Here is a 15795-nt window from a genome sequence, read left to right on the forward strand (position 1 = left end):
AGGAGCACACATGTACCTCCAACATGTGAACCTGAACATCTACCTGAACCTTACCAAACTGTTAAGAAACCTATCCCACTAATCCAGGGCTAAACTAAAACACATTATTACCAAAATAACTTCAAATATTTTGCTTTTAATTAGATTCAATTCAAGCAACTTTTCTAATAGGATAAGTGCTGCTTCACAAAATTACACAGCAAACCAAGTATATCAACAGCTTCTGCATTTCACTGTCTCTGAAGCTCTGCCTAATGGATCTGGAAGTTTATTTCTCAGTTACTGCTACAGAGGTATCCAGCAGCACCACACACATCCATGCTGGGAGATTCCAGCTTCATCCAACTGTGTTCTGCCCAGCAGAGCAAGCACAGGCTGCCCCAGAGGGCAGCTACCAAACAAGGTGTAGGGAGGAGTGAGGATGTTAAGTCTCTCATCAAGTGGGACAACTGCTGAGTTTAGATTATTTCTGAGGTCTTTGATGGGTTTTTTTCTTCTGAAAGAGGGAATTTTAAGCCTAAATCCATAGGCAGAGGTACATAAATTTTTAAAAACAAAGCTAAACTTCCTTTTCTTTTCTTTCTTAGCTATAGGAAGAGAAAATCAGTCTTGAAACTGGGAATGTGATACCTGTAGCTCTTCTCTTTGGCCACAGCTCCCTCTGCAGTCAACCTAGCTTCACCAGTGATGCCACACAGGGAAGTCCCTCCATGAATCCTGTCCTGTGAACCAGACAGAATACACCAAGTTCTCACAAAAATCCCATGGAAAGCACCAGCTAGGCTGTGAGCCAGAGCTCAGCAAAGTCAGCAGAGGGATCTCTAACTCACTAGAAATCATTCACTTGGGCCCATGCTCTCCACAGGAGCTGCATCAGTGCCAGGGTTACAGAGGGCATGGAAGATTTGCAGGAACCAAAACATCCAAAATCACTGAGTGCTTGCAGGGCTGGGGATCTGTTCTAAGCGACCCCTTATCAGCTTTCCTGGTGTTGTGGTCAAACCAGAGGCTGCTGTGAGGACATGTCTGTCTCCAGGTGGCAACCACAGCCCAGACACCTCACTCCAGCACCAATGGTGTAGGACCAATAAATTGTGCCCAAACCTCACCTTGTTTAAAGAACAAACAAGAAAACCTAGAGATGCTGCAAGAGGAGGGAGAAGGTTCCACAAGAGCCCATCGGTGCAGCCTTTGGTCCTGTTTTGACACCTTTTTTGGGTGGATGGGTGGGAGTGGAAACAAGCTGAGGGTGGATGCTTTGCTCTGGGGTGTTCAATAACACCCCCAGCGCCAGTTTCTGAGCAGCAGAAATGACACAACACAGCCCTCGAGTGCAGTTTTGCTCTGATTTATTCTTTATTTCAAAAAATAGATTCTGAAGGCAAAAGAATCTTTCAGAAAGCAAGGAAAAACATTGTGAAAGGCAGGAGGATCATTTCAGTGTGCATCACTCCACCCTGCCACCCCTGCATCCCGAGAAGCATCCAAACACCTCCTTGACCTGGCTGCAGCAAAAGGCACCTTTCCCCAGACCTGCCAGACTCAAAGGATTCCCTCACTGCACACAGCCTTGGATCAGTTGTGCAAGGCCAGTGGGAGGCTGCTTTGTTGGCCCAGTAGCTCCCAATGCTGTCAAACTCGTATTTCACCTGTGCCAGAGCTGCTTGGTCAGGTACAGTGCCACGCCAAGCCATGCTTGAGGAACTCTACCAGCAATCATAGTCCTGTCCATAAATCCCATTTTTCTCTGTGAGTGGTTTCTGCTTTCTCTTTATCTACTTCTTCACACTGTTGATTCTGCTGGTACCAACACCCACCTCTTCATCAGCTGCACTAGTAAGTCCCCATGTCACTGACGGCTTGTCTGAAACTGATTTTTTTTTTGCTTTTTTTTTTTTTTTTTTGCATAGGAAAGGAAGTTGGAAATGCTGGAAATTCTTGCATAAGACCTTAAATATATATATATATATATATATATAAAGATATAGCATCATTCTAAAGGTGTGTCATGTTAGAAACTTTTAAGAAACAAGAATGAAAACACCAAGAAAATCAAGGTGTTCTTTCAAGACCTTGATTCCTCGATCGTCTAAGATATCCACAGCAAATCTGTTTTTCTAGGTTATGTTTCCTTTTGCACATCAGCTGTCCAACCTCAGTGCAATTATTCTGAATTAGCATAAAACAATTTTGCAATGCAGCATTTGGCTAAGTTACCATTACAGAGGTCAACAAAACACAAGGAATTCTGCCTGCCCAGGCAGGGTCTGTGTTCTTCCCTCAGAGGAGCTCATTCTCAGGCCCATGTTTTCCATTCTGCTCTTCACAGGGTCTTCTATAAGTTAATTCTTTCCCCTTGCACAAGCCGTGCTCGGAAGTTCCAAATATCCTTCAAAACAAAAATGAGACAAAGGAAAAGCGCCTTGAGGGCCAGAAAAAACAGTGACCAGGATTCCAGTTTACAGAGATGGAAATAAGAGGACTACTTAGTTCTTATCATCTTGTGAAGGTGAAATAAGAGCTGGGCACTCCTCTGGGAGAAAACTCCAACTCTGCTAAAAAAAATTCTTAAAGCTACACAAAAGCACAGAGACTTCTCTGGGGTTTGTATGGACAACCTCATTTCCACTCAGGAGAAGGAGGGAGCCTCACTACACATCCCTTTGGATTTCACCAAGTACCTAAATAACCCCAGAACTGAAAGCCAAGCAAGCTGTGACTCTACACACATACAAGATCAGCTTGCAAAACACAGCTGGGCACCCCACCACACCCAGGCACACTGGGGGGAAACAAGCAGAACAACAAAAAACGCCAAGGATGAAAAAGAAATCCTCCCCTCCAGAAAGCCCCAGATATTGTAAAACATGTACATTTTAATAGAAAATTGCTGCCTGTTACATCTAGATGTTACTGCCTTGATACTGGCTGTGCACAAGCTTGGGAACTGCTGCAGATTAAGACATTCAGAACATTTTCACCCCAGTAACAAGGTTCATTTTTCTTTCAGTGGCTGAATCCCTTAAGAATTTACATTTGCTTTCTATTTTACTCAGTGATCTCAGTTATTCAGCAAGACTCTGTTAGTCACTTTTTTTTTTTTTTGAGGCAGATGTGTGTCACTGCTGACAAACCTGCTGTAGCCTCAAGTCTAAACAACTGATGTGGATTTAACCAAAAAAATTCCATTTGTTACTGCAATCAGATGTGGCTACTTGTTTTAAAAGGAAAATCCACCCACCATTAGGAGGGGAAACTGTAAGAACGGTGGACATACAAACTCAACAAGAACTGAATTTCTTCCAACTTCTTACACTTTTGAATTTGGGGCAAATGACCACATCTTTTTATTTACAAGCAGAGCTTCAGGAGGAACTTCTGGGGCTTAAGGAATATGAAGAGGCTGCCAGAAAGCAAGGCATTATGAGGAAAAAGGCCACAAAAAAGCCTGCCAGTCATCCTCTGAACATCAGGTCTTTTACCCTGCCGAGCACCTCTGCTTGGTACAGCCTAATCTGCCAAACTGGGCATAGCAAAGAGCACCAATCTGCCACACTAGAGACTTGGGAAAGGGAACTGACCTGGTTTCTAACAAAGGGCACTCAGCCAGGTCTCACCTTGAGCTCCACAGAAGTTGCATTGTATTTCTTGAGAACCATTTCCTCCAGCTCCTTCTCCAGGTGTTCCTGAGTCGTGTTCTTGACATCAATGTAGTGACACTCTGAGCTGGCAAAGTGGCAGCTGATGCTCTGTGTGAGGAAACTGGGCATCACTCACTGTCACATCGACAACAAACAACTGCTGGGAAAAAACCTCGTGCATTCCAAATTGTGGAAACACCACTCCTTCCTTACAGATCATGTCAGCAAATTCCTTCCTCCTTTCCAAGCGCTCTGGAGAGTGTCCCCTTGGAGAAATACTCTTGCTGCTGACATGCTCTTCTTCCTTCCCTTCTCTCCCTCACTCCCTCAGTATGAGCTGTACTACTTGTTCTCAGAATATCAGCAACTGGAGTGGAAATAGGGAAAGTCAGGGCTGGAGCAGACCTGTGTGTTCATTAAGTTCCTGAATCCAGAGGGTCACAGCAGCCCACTTATTCTGAACCCACCAATAAAATACCACAGTGGCTGAAAGAACAGGCCACACAATAGGCAAACCAAAATAAAACCAGAGCAGCCCATGTTGCAGTGCCTGGATGAAACCCTTCTGAGACAGGACCAGGCCTCCAAAGGCCTCCAAACTGCCTGTTTCAGTTAAATAATCATGACATGCAAACAAATCTTTTATAGAAAAATGGGTTGTGCAATCATATACATAAATATTATTTACTGAATGATTGAGACTCCTGTTATCCAGAGATGGGACACCAAGAAGACAGGGAAGAAAGCTAGAGAAGGTCCTGATATCTGGGACAGCTGAAAGGGAACTATTGGAAAAACAAGTACAGCCAGCCAGGCTTCAAACATGGATTCAACATCTGATTTCTACTCCTGTTCTGTTTTTCTCATGCAGCTGCACAGCATGCTCTTCTTGCAGAAAACAGTTGTTTAAAAATAAAATAATAAAAAAACAAGAGACTGCAGAAGTACATTAGGAAGATAAAAACTCATTAAAACATTCATCCATGTATTAATAAACTTGGAAAGGATTCAAAGGGGGTGGGGGATAAAAACAGAAAGGGGGATAGTTTAATAATATTTTTTAAAAAATCAAGAATATAAAAAACTGTATCAAGAGATGTTTTCCTACCTTTCGGAAACCTGATGTCCTGTTTATCCCAGAGCCATGAATGAGCAGGGGATGGAAGAACACTGTGTCTCCCTTCTCCATGACCAGGTGAACCTTGGGAATCTTCTCATCCTCATCAAGAAGCCCATGGAAAAGTTTGTTGGTTTTACCCTAGGAAAGAAAAAGGCTGAATTGAAATCACTCAGCTAAAATTAGAACAAGTGCTGATTCTCAGTGCACAGCAGGGCAGTAGGGACAGCTATGGATCTGCTTTCCCCTGGAGAGAGGATTCCATATGCCAAGCTAAAAGTCTGACTATTGCCTACTAGTGCTTCTACTTCAAGCCTGAGGTACAGAAAAACGATACTTCCTGTATTTTCTGCAGCTGAATTTGGACAATTAGGAACATTTCTCAGCTGGAGAGAACTGAGAAGAGCACTGGGGAATCCCACAGGGGTGGCCTGATTCAGCTGCTGGAGTCCAGCCTTCTGCTCCCAGTACAACCATTGCCAATGACAGTCCAGGCCATGAAACACCCATCCTGAACAGGAAGATACCACTTGGTATTTTATTCCATCCAGTTGTTTACTGTCAGATTTCTCCTCTTTGGGACAGTACACATGCTACCAGGCAGGAACAAGTTGACAGGAGGAGACAGAGCCCTCAGACTTGGCAAGGGCAGTGGAAAACCATGGCATGTGTTTATGCTGTCATGCCACAACGTGCTGGACATTTTCTAGGTGAAGGTGGGAACAGATGCAAACCAACCCACATCACATGGAGTGAGGTCACCCAAGAAACTCTCTCCCAAATCAATGTCAGTATTTGCATAAACAGAAAAAAAAAAAAGTCACTGAAAACCTCAGCTTTGACCTGCACATCCTCCCCCCACAGTGAGTCCTTCCCAGCCAAAATACATCCCCTTCTTGCATGCCCTTCCCAAGCCCTCCAAGACACTCTACCTCCCACGCCGGATAACCGTGAGGCTTTAGGCTTGTCTTGTGTGTCCCTGGCTGCACGACCAGGCAGCCGTTGTCCTCGTGAGCCCTCTCCATGGCGGTCCAGGCGCACACGATGCGGGACGCAGGCCGGAACGGGAAATAGTGCAGGTCCTGATGCATGGGATGCAGGAAAGTCTGTTTGTCTGCAACACAGGTTCAGAAACCTTCAGCCTCACCAAACGTGACACAGCCTTTTCCTTCCTAGAAACCACTGGATCATCCTAAGGAGCTGCTGCTTCCCACTGGAGACACTCTATGTACTCAGTGCCTGCTCCAGCCCAGCCATGAAGCCAAGCAGGTGAGCTGCCACCCCACCCCAAAATGGACCATGGTGGTGGCTCTTGGGTCACACAGTGAAAGCCAGGAGGCTGCTTAGCTCTGTGACCCCTCAGAAGGCTCCATTTGCTGGCCTTCACCACAAACCCCTCATTTTCACCATTAATTTTGGCTGCTCCCCAGTTTTGAGAACTTTATCCAGCACGGTGTTGCACAAATCCCCTCCAGGTCAAAGACCTTCCAACAGCTGTGCTGTCTGCAGGCATGGATGTACTGCTGTGATGCAAGCAGAATCAACCCTGTCTGTGCTGCACCCAGCTCATATTTATTTAGCCTTCTCTTTAAAAAAAGAAAAAAAAAATCTCAGTTTATGGACTGCAGCCTCCACAGACAGTCTCTACCTTAGAGGCTCTCTTCCACAAAGTCAAAACAAAAATAAATATTCTTGAAGTTCTATTTATTTCTTTTCCCCCCATGGAAATGGAAACATCCTCCACACCAAAACAGCCTTTTATATATGATTTATATACTTATTTTGCCATTGATTTTGCTCCTTAAATAGATACAGTTAGGATATTTCCACTTGCTTTGTTTGCCATACTATTTAGACTTTGTGCAGCCTCAAAAACTCTCCTGAGTTTTCTCATGTTATCTCATTAAGCCAAGGTAAAAAGAAAACAAACTATCAGCAAAATGGCTTTGCAAATTTTCAGTGTTATTTGGGTTTAATTTTTTTTGGTTTTGCAGCTTTTCTAAAATACTAAGTTCAATTCTGGCATACACAAAATAATTTATCTATTTTCCTCTAGTCCAAGTTTTCCTTACCAGAATCTGGAAGTTTATTTATCAGCATGGTGTGCATTGCCATGATGTTTGGTCCTGTGAAGCACTCAACGTATTTGAGTACCTACAGGGAAGAAAACATCAGGAAAAAAGAATTAGAAACATGAAAAACAAGAAGAAACACTGCTGAGGAAGCACTGGGAGCTGGATGTTTGGCGGAGTACAAGAGTACAGGAGGAGGAGGTCGGGGAGGATGGAGGGATGCAGGACGGGAGGCACGACCTGGCATGGCACACAAATGGGCATGATGGGAGAAGGCCAAGAGGGAAGATGGTGCTGCAGGCTGCTGGGATGGGTGGAAGAGATGGGGAGAGTACTCCCACGAAGCTATGGCCATCTGCCACAAGATGAACACAGACTGCAAGGCTGGCCCTGCCCAGGGAGAGACGTCTGCCTGGATACAACACATTCAGAACATGTTGCTGATCTGTCCCTCTAGCCTGGCATCGTTTGGCCAAGTCACATTCCTGACTGGCTCCACACCAGGGGCAGAGCAGCACTGCTTTAAGTCTTCAGCCCTGACTTCCACCTATCCCATGTTCATGCAGAACACTCTTAAAAGACGGCTTGATCTTCCTTCCTCACTTGTGTGCTTATGGGAGTGACCTGCAGGATCAGATACATTCACACAGGCTCTTCCACCACCTCCCCCCTTTCTGATGGGTTTTTACTTTGTTTTACCTCTGGCAGAGTGCAGTATCTGAACAGCTCTTCATCTTCCTGGAAGTCCTGCACTTTATTAACCACTTTTTCAGATTGACCAAACTGGGATTTCAGGGACTCATCTTTCATAATCATAAGTCCTGGTGGCTTCACCTCTCTTTTACAGATCCTCGTGAACTCCTTCCTGCAAAGAGGGAACATCCACGCTGGGAGAATCCAGTGATCTCCAGCTTCCCAGAGCTCCTTTGGGATGCTGCTGCACTCAGGCCCCCCCAGCACCTCAGGCAAGTGCCCCGTACCTGAAGCGCTCAATGTCCTCGTCAGACACGAGCTTCTTGATGAGCAGGTACCCATTGTCCTCATAGAACTGCCTCTGCTCTGTGGTCAGGAGGTTGTTGTCCAGGGTGTAGCTGGGACACAGAGAGACACATTAACGGGGTCTAGTGGTCAACACACATGCTAGGGGGAAGAACTGAGCTCTGAAGGTAGCTTTGCTTTTATCTCTACCACGGAAGATGGAGCTTACCAAAATCTCCCTGAATGAGGAACAGCACTGAGTTGGGCTGAAGTAGGAACACTTATCTGGGATGGGAATTAAGGAATACACAATCAAGCAAACTAGATTAGAACATTATCTACAGGCACGAGTCCTCGATTCTACAGTGCTGGTCATCCTCAAGGCAGGTGCTGTGCTGGACACTCAATCCATGTTCTTGTTCATTTTACTTCTAAAAAAATAAATAATCATGAAAAATATTCTAAAAATGAAAAAAAAACCTCTAAAACAATAAAGCAATAGGAGTAAACCTGAGGTTTCACTCTCACATGGTGGTGCAAACTCTCACATTCTCTCCAGTTACGGCAGAGATCAGGTCCTTCCCAAATGACAGGGATTGCAAGAACAGAGGAGAGCTTTGGGCTTGTCTTCCAATTCATCTCAACGGGTTTAAATAAACGTTTTTCTCTTATGCAGAGACACATTCTCATCAACAGGGCAATTAAACCCCACTTGCTAAAGAAGCCTCACAAGCATTTGGTGCATGGTATTGAAGTGTCATCCATGACAAAAAAAAGCATTTTCATGCTGATTTGGTCTGCGCATGCATGTTTGCTTCAGGGTTTTATGAAAACCACTGACTTTCCTCTACTGCTCATAAAAGCACAAATGCTTCGGGAATGAGAAAGAGGTCTCATCACAGCAGTTGTGTCTGTGGTCCCCACACCAGGAAGCTTAAACATTATCTTGTCAAGAGTCACATATGGTGGGAGAAGAACAACGACACATGCAAAAATGTGTGGCAAAAATGATGAGCCAGAGGGAGGAAAATGTGCTGGGAACAGAATGGAAGACAAAGAGAAGGAGGAGAACATGGGGAGACCGTCTGGAAAGTGCCACAGCAAATCCCAGAGCAAGAAATCCCCCAACTGAGGGCACTAGTGCTCCACACACCACATTTCAGGCCCAATTTCAGTGAAAACGGGACTCCTGACTATTTAGGCTCCTAAACGTTCACGACAGCTGATGGAGACAGAGGCACTGGCTGGACCCCAGCTGTGGGACCCTCCGCAGCACCTCCACCTCCCCCACGGGGGAACAGCAGACAAGACCACCCGGTGCTGGACTCCATTTTGGCACCTTCCTCCCAGGCTCTGTAATGCCTCCTCTCACTGTTTTTTCTCTTGACACTTTGCAACACCCAGAGGACAAGTCTGGGTTGCTTGGACAACTGAAACCAAGAGGCGCAGAGATTAAAACAAAACCAGTTAACTGATGTATCGTTTGATGTATCAAATAAATCTATTCTTATTAGATTCTGTCATTTACTTTATTCACACACCTTTCTTGCTCCAGCCCAGCTTAGTTGTGTTTCTGTCCAAAGCTATTTGCATCATGACCCAGATTTAAAAACAAACAGGTTGGGCAGCACCTATCCCTACTTCCTGTATCTTTACAACCAGGGTGTTTTTCCTATCATTTATTCCTAATTTTGTGTTCCTACTTGTGTTATGGCAGTCTGAGTCAACAGCTATCCATCTGCCGTCATATTTTTAATCGATTTGAGGACTCCTACATCCTGTTTGATCACATCTTCTATTTATTATAATTCAGAGGTAACTTGTCACATCCTGCTCCGTGAAACAGCAACTTTTTTTTTTTTAAAGCAACACATGACAGCAGTTTTAAAAATATTCTCAGCAAGCAGTCTCCACTAAACTTTTGGAACCATGGGACACATCAATGCAAAAACTTATTTCTACCCAGGTTTCCTTTGCCTGATGTTGGCAGCCTCCAACATTTCCACCTCAGTTCCCATTCACAAACCAAACCTTGATGTTTTTCCTGCTGCTGCTCTACCAGTCGAGTCTGTACCTTTCAACGAAGTCTGTGACTTGCCGTGCAGTTTTTAAGTCATGTAATTTGTCGCCCCCAAGCCCTTGAATCTCTAGAAGGACAACTGACTGCAGGAAAGCCCCTGGCTCAGCGCTAGGGTGTCTGTGCTGGGGCGCTGCCGACATGCACATCCCAGCTCTTCACAGGTTGTGGGGCTGAAGCTCAGGGAGAGGTTTTTGGGGTAAGTCGGGTGCTGACCCCAAAATCCCAGTCGGGGCTGCCAGGGAAGTGCTGCCCTCGGCACCAGGACACATGACAGTACTCATCCTGTGTGTCCTTCCCAGGCCGGTGTCCCTGTAGGACAAACCACGGACCCACAAGGGCGCGGGCAGCGAGGGGCAAAGCGCGCCGGGCTGAGGGAGGCAGAGCCCCGACCCACGGGGGCCAACGTGCTGCTGCCGCCCCTTCCCGATCCCACACCAGAAAGGATACAGGAGCCGGGGCTGCTCCCAGCCGCGGGGAGAGGTGCCGCAGGATGGTGTCCAGCCGGGCCGCCGAGCGCTCCCCGAGCCGCTCCCCCAGCCTCTCCCCCAGCCGCTCCATGGCGCCCGGGCGGCCTCAGCGCTGACCCGGCCTGGGCGGAGCCGGGACCGCCGCATGCTCAGAGCCCGAGCGCCCTCAGAGCCCCGGGTCAGCCGGGAGCCGTGGGACGGCGGTGGGAAGGGCCTGAGTGAAGCCAGGGCGGACCCAAGCGCCTTCAGAGCCGGATCCAGCCGGGAGCCGCGGTCCGGCGGGTGGGCAGGGCGTGAGGAGGCCGTGACGGATCCCGGCACCCTGAGAGCGCCGGGGGCCGCGGGCCGGCAGCAGCTCCGGTGGGAAGCGCCTGAGGGAGGCCAGGCCTGGCGTGCGGAGAGCTCGGAATTCTCCGAGCAGAATTCTTTATGTTCGTCCTCCCGCTTCACTTCTTTCCTCGTTCTCTGCCAGCAGTGACTGCGGATTTAATCAGCCTCCTGTGGAGAGCAGCGCTTGGCACAGAGCACGGCTGAGGCCGGCATGGATCGATGCCTTATCTCATGTCTCTAGGGAGACCATCAGGGTTCGCCTCATCCCTCCATGAATCTGTTTGGAGAGATTTTTGCAGCCCCAGTGTGAAAACAAATCTAACACCTGCCAGGTTGTCCATAAAACCCTCGTTCACGAGCAGTCCGGGCCCTGCTCCCAAACAGGCACCATCACAAGTCTCCTGTAGCTCCAGGCAGTCTCATGATGACAGGATGTGCACCAAAACTCTGCTTACATCTACTTTAGGATGAACTCCCATTATGCAACAGGCTTTGCTGGAATCCAGTGTGACATGTTGGTGGATCAAAAACTTAGCTGTCAATACAATAAGCTTCATGTCAGTGCTGCAGATGAACAGAAGCCTAGACGTGTAGGAAGGGCTCCTGTACATAACCTGTATCCTGGAAGCTGGTTCTCTTTAAAACTCAGTGGCAAAACTCCCAGTGATTTAAGTAAACCATGGCAGGTTTACAAACTGCTTTGGTCTGTAGTGCAGTTGTGTTTATGGCTCTTACGGTATGCTTGGTGGAGTCACTCCCTTCAGGGGCATAACAAAACAGGCTGTTCACAGAAGTGGGACAAACAAGGTCAGGAACCCAGGAAAAAACCCTCTCTAAACGATTTTGTGTAGTCACAGAGGCGAGAGTACAGGCACTGTGAAGGTACAGCAGCAGCAGCAGTGACAGCACCCAGCCCTTCAGTGCCAGCAAAATTAGACCTTTGACTCCTGAGTCATAGGTAAACAGAAAGTAAAAGTCCCTCAAATCAAGTTTGAGTGAGGGGGAACAGAGTGGGAAAAAAAAAACAGGCAACTAGAGTAATAGCTTTATTATTGAACTCCTAATTATAACTGCATTGAAAGGCCTAGATATAACTCAGATCTATTGCTTTCACAATCCAAACTGAAACAGGAACCTCAATAAATCTCATCTGTTTCAAACTTTAGGTAAAAGCCCCATCAAAAAGATGAAGCAAAGCAATACTACTCATGCCTATTCTGGCATGGAGCTGTTTGCAATGTAGATATTTCTTCCACAGGTATGTGTTTGACAGCATCTTATGCAAAGGTGTCTTTCATACCTGGAAAAAATGAACAAAAAGTAGTGATTTGGCTGTACTGATTTAAGAGTTTGAGAACTAAGATGCTTTTATACATACATAATACATGCTTACATAAATATATAGTATAGAATCATAGAACACTCTGAGTTGGAAGGGACCCACAAGAACCATCAGTCAGCTCCTGGCCCTGCACAAGACAAGCCCAGGAATCCCACCCTGTGCCTGAGAGCGTTGTCCAAAGGCTCCCTGAACTCTGTCAGCCTTGGTGCTGTGACCACTTCCCTGGGGAGCCTGTTCCAGTGCCCAACCATCCTCTGGATGAAGAACCTTTTCCTGATACATGTGTTTTTACACAAGAAGAGCCTCAAAAAACTCTAATATCTCTGTGCATTAAATACAATTATTCCTTTTTACTGACAGCCTCTCTGGCAATCTTGATACGAGTAACTCCCATGTCACAGGACCACTCCATTGTGTTCCATGACACCCCAAAGAATTCAGGACACCTTGCCCACCTTGGCAGTGGGTGGTTGAAGTCACTGCCCTGTATTTGTACCTTCCTGCTCATGGATGGAACTTTAACAAAAGATCATTCTCTGGCTTTGCTGGCCCGAGACACGGGGGCTGCTTGTGGTGTAGCCGCACCCCCTAGGACTAGAAGTGTGTGGACACATGAAAAAAACCCCATCCTTTGCATCTAAACAGTCCAGAGTAAATAATTTTCAAGTCCATTGATAAGCATCACTGAAATACAGGCTGAATCTCATGAACCCAGGAAAAGAAACAAGGGAGAAATTTTCTTTGTTAAGGAAACTGATGGTGGCATTAATCATTGTATTAAAATGGATGGCATTTAAGAGAGGCTGTGTCTTCGCAAAGTACTTTTACAGCTATGTCTGTCAGTTTCCTGAATTTTATAGAACATTTTTATACAGATGGTTTGCATTTGGCTTTTCGTTTTAATGTTTTCTGTTCATTAAATCACAAAACTAATAAAAACTAAACGATTGAGATTCCTCCAGCAGCATAGGAACGTTCCTAATGCACAGTGTTATAATTTAATAAGCATCTCAATTGACTATTAAAATCCACATTATGATCGGAACTGTAATTCCAAAGATGAGGTCTTCTGAAAGCTTAATTTACTGTGGTGGGAAGTGGCAGCTGCTCCAACTCAGCAAAATTAGCTTTTTTAACTGAGATGCCAGGGAAAACAGATGTTGATGAGACAATAACAAGAACAACAAAATCCACCACCAACGCACAGGTTCATTTCTCATCACCAGAAGAGTCAAGAAGGGCTTCTATGGATACATAGAAAGGAATAGGAGGGAAAGGGAGATACGGATTCAACAGAGAACAAAATCAGGGGCATAGTGACAAAGGTCATGGAAAAGGCCAAGGGTCTCAATGACTTCACCGCTTTGGGCTTTACTTTAGTTCCTGGCCTCTGCTGAATTCCAAGCTTTGGGCAACCCCTATCCTAAGGAGGAGCTACTGCCAGGCTTCTCTCCAGCTGTCCCAAACTTCTGTGCTGGGGGTGCCCACCCACTCCTTATAGACACAGATCCCTTTGGAAGTTCCAGAGACATCTGGATCCACCAGTGCTCTGAGCAGAGAGCATAAAAACTCCCAATCATAGTAGGCTTTGCAGTGCCAGCCAGCCTCAGCAGCCAGCGAGCCAGGAAGAAGTCTCCTTCATGGAGATGTTCCTATTGATGTCCACAGCTCCCTGAAGGGATCCCATTCTCCCTCATGACCACCCAGCTGGGAAAAAAACCTACCGAAAGGCTGAACAAGAGGGGCTGAACAAGAGGGTATTTTGTTACCTTTCCCCTTTTCAAGCACCAGTCACAGGGGTTGAAATCACATCCCGTGGTCAGGATGCAGATGTGAATCCGGGTGACTCTTCCCAACTGTTCACCCGACTTTCATTGAAAAATCACAAGCAGTAAATATCAGCCACTGTGCCCATCCACTCCCCCATGGTCACTCAGGTTTGCTGCCCTCACTGTAGCAGTCACATTGATTTTCATTATTTCCTAGTTAGAAAAGGTTCAGTCCTGAATTTAGAGCAAAACATAAAATCAAAATAATACGTAACAAAAAGGACCGAACTATTCTAGCTTTATATACTGCCACAGATTTTAAGAGTGTTATTTTTCCCTGATGCAGCGGGGGAAAGCAAAATACTGAGGAAAACATCAGCCTAAAGAGCAAGAACTTGTTACAAACTTTCCAAGAATATATGCTACTTATCAAATGTGTTGATTAGGCTCGTGAATATTCCAGTTATTAAATTCTTTCTTTTTAAAGAAATAATTTTTTTTCTCCACTCTTTTCTCAACTTGGAGTTTTACAGGCAGGGACAGGAGCTGGTGCACTCAGAGGTTCCTGTGTATGCAAAGTACATTGTGTTTGTATAAATGACTGGATATGGCTACTAAAAACAACTGTTCACTGTTGCTTTCTCGCAGCTTTTTGACACCAGCATCTCAAAACCCCCTTCATTTAAGAGGAATCTATAAGCGTCTTGCTTAAAAATGAAGGATTTAGGACTTGCCAGTCCCTTACAACATATCCTCCTACAGCTCACTGTGATCTACAATCTCTGATTTAGCAAAACAAATCATAAAACTTCGTAAACAAAGGTGATGCTCACAGAGGACTTCCCAATTCATTACCCACTCAGCGGCGCACCAGGAAGCCCTTTGGGATGTAAATTCCAGCCATCAGGAAGCATCAGGAGAGGCTTTGAAGGCAGTTCACCCGAGGGGTTTTCCTTGTAGCTGCCTCCAGCGGCCGCGACAGGAAATCTTCCTCCGAAAATCCAGAGATAAGCAGCCTCCTTCAGACACCCTCCCTTGGAGATGAACCTTCTGCCATTCAGGGCACGTCTAGGGAAGGACAAGTGTTGGTTTCACACCTGGCTGATGAACCAATTATCATAACAAGGGAAAAAACGCAACAGCATCGACCGACCAGGACCTTCTTCTGCCGGAGGGGCACTGACACACATCTAGGGCCAGTTTCAAATGCAGCAGGTCTTTGTAACAAGCCCTTCCATGCAGAAGTACTCATCTGTTCTGCACCCATTTGATCCACTTAGGGTTTTTTAAAAACTAAAATAACCTATATAAATACAGGCTTGCCTACGACCACAGAGAAAATGAACAGAACAAACATCACAAAACAGCAGGGGGAAAAAAAAGAATTAAATCAGTATTTTTTGCACAACTGGCTTTTGTTACTTTATTTTCAGAACTGCCATGAAAAAACTAACACTTTTTTTTTTTACCTCAAAGCAGTCAAAAACGTGGTTACTGCTTTGAGGTTTTGTGGTGAACCCACAACTCTCAGAACTTCTTTTCCAGGAAAAGGAGCATGAGGGCCTGTGTGGCTTAAGCTACTCACAAGGGGGGAATAAAAAAAAAAAAATCTATCTTTGCAAAAGGTGTCTGCTGAGAACCTTACTGAGTGGAAAAAAGATGAGCCAAGTTTTGCCAGAGATGCCACTAGGAGGAAGACTGGAATTTTAAACCTTGCATGATGCACAAGACTGGAGATGAACCAGTGACTCGTTTTTCATAAACAGAAGCCTTTGTATTTCTTGCCGCAGTAACGATTATCCAAGATTTTCTTCCTGCTGGTCTGAATGTCAAGGAACGAATTCCAGAACCTGGGAGAAGCTTCACGAGTTTGTTCAATGCCGTTCAGGACGGCAGGGAGTGTCTAGGCAGAGCAGGGTCAGCGTTTAGGCTGTGCAAGGGGCAGCTCCCCGTGCTGCTTGGGAAGAGCGGGGCTCCAGCATCCCTTCCACGAGCCCTG

At 45.9% G+C, this 15795-nt stretch overlaps 1 protein-coding gene across 1 annotated transcript; it reads right to left on the minus strand.

The window, feature by feature from the left end:
- Nucleotides 1-1332: 1332 nt before the first annotated feature.
- PHYH (phytanoyl-CoA 2-hydroxylase) lies at nucleotides 1333-10487 on the minus strand. Its single transcript, XM_069035010.1, has 9 exons — nucleotides 10336-10487; nucleotides 8038-8093; nucleotides 7811-7921; nucleotides 7530-7695; nucleotides 6831-6912; nucleotides 5691-5872; nucleotides 4750-4899; nucleotides 3618-3749; nucleotides 1333-2389 (listed from the first exon to the last, which is right to left on the minus strand). Exons 1-9 carry the CDS (start codon nucleotides 10444-10446, stop codon nucleotides 2336-2338), a joined length of 1044 nt encoding a protein of 347 aa, XP_068891111.1. The 5' UTR covers nucleotides 10447-10487; the 3' UTR covers nucleotides 1333-2335.
- Between the last annotated feature and the right edge of the window lie 5308 nt (nucleotides 10488-15795).

The sequence above is a fragment of the Aphelocoma coerulescens genome, chromosome 1A, assembly GCF_041296385.1.
Source record: "Aphelocoma coerulescens isolate FSJ_1873_10779 chromosome 1A, UR_Acoe_1.0, whole genome shotgun sequence".
Lineage (NCBI taxonomy): Eukaryota > Metazoa > Chordata > Aves > Passeriformes > Corvidae > Aphelocoma > Aphelocoma coerulescens.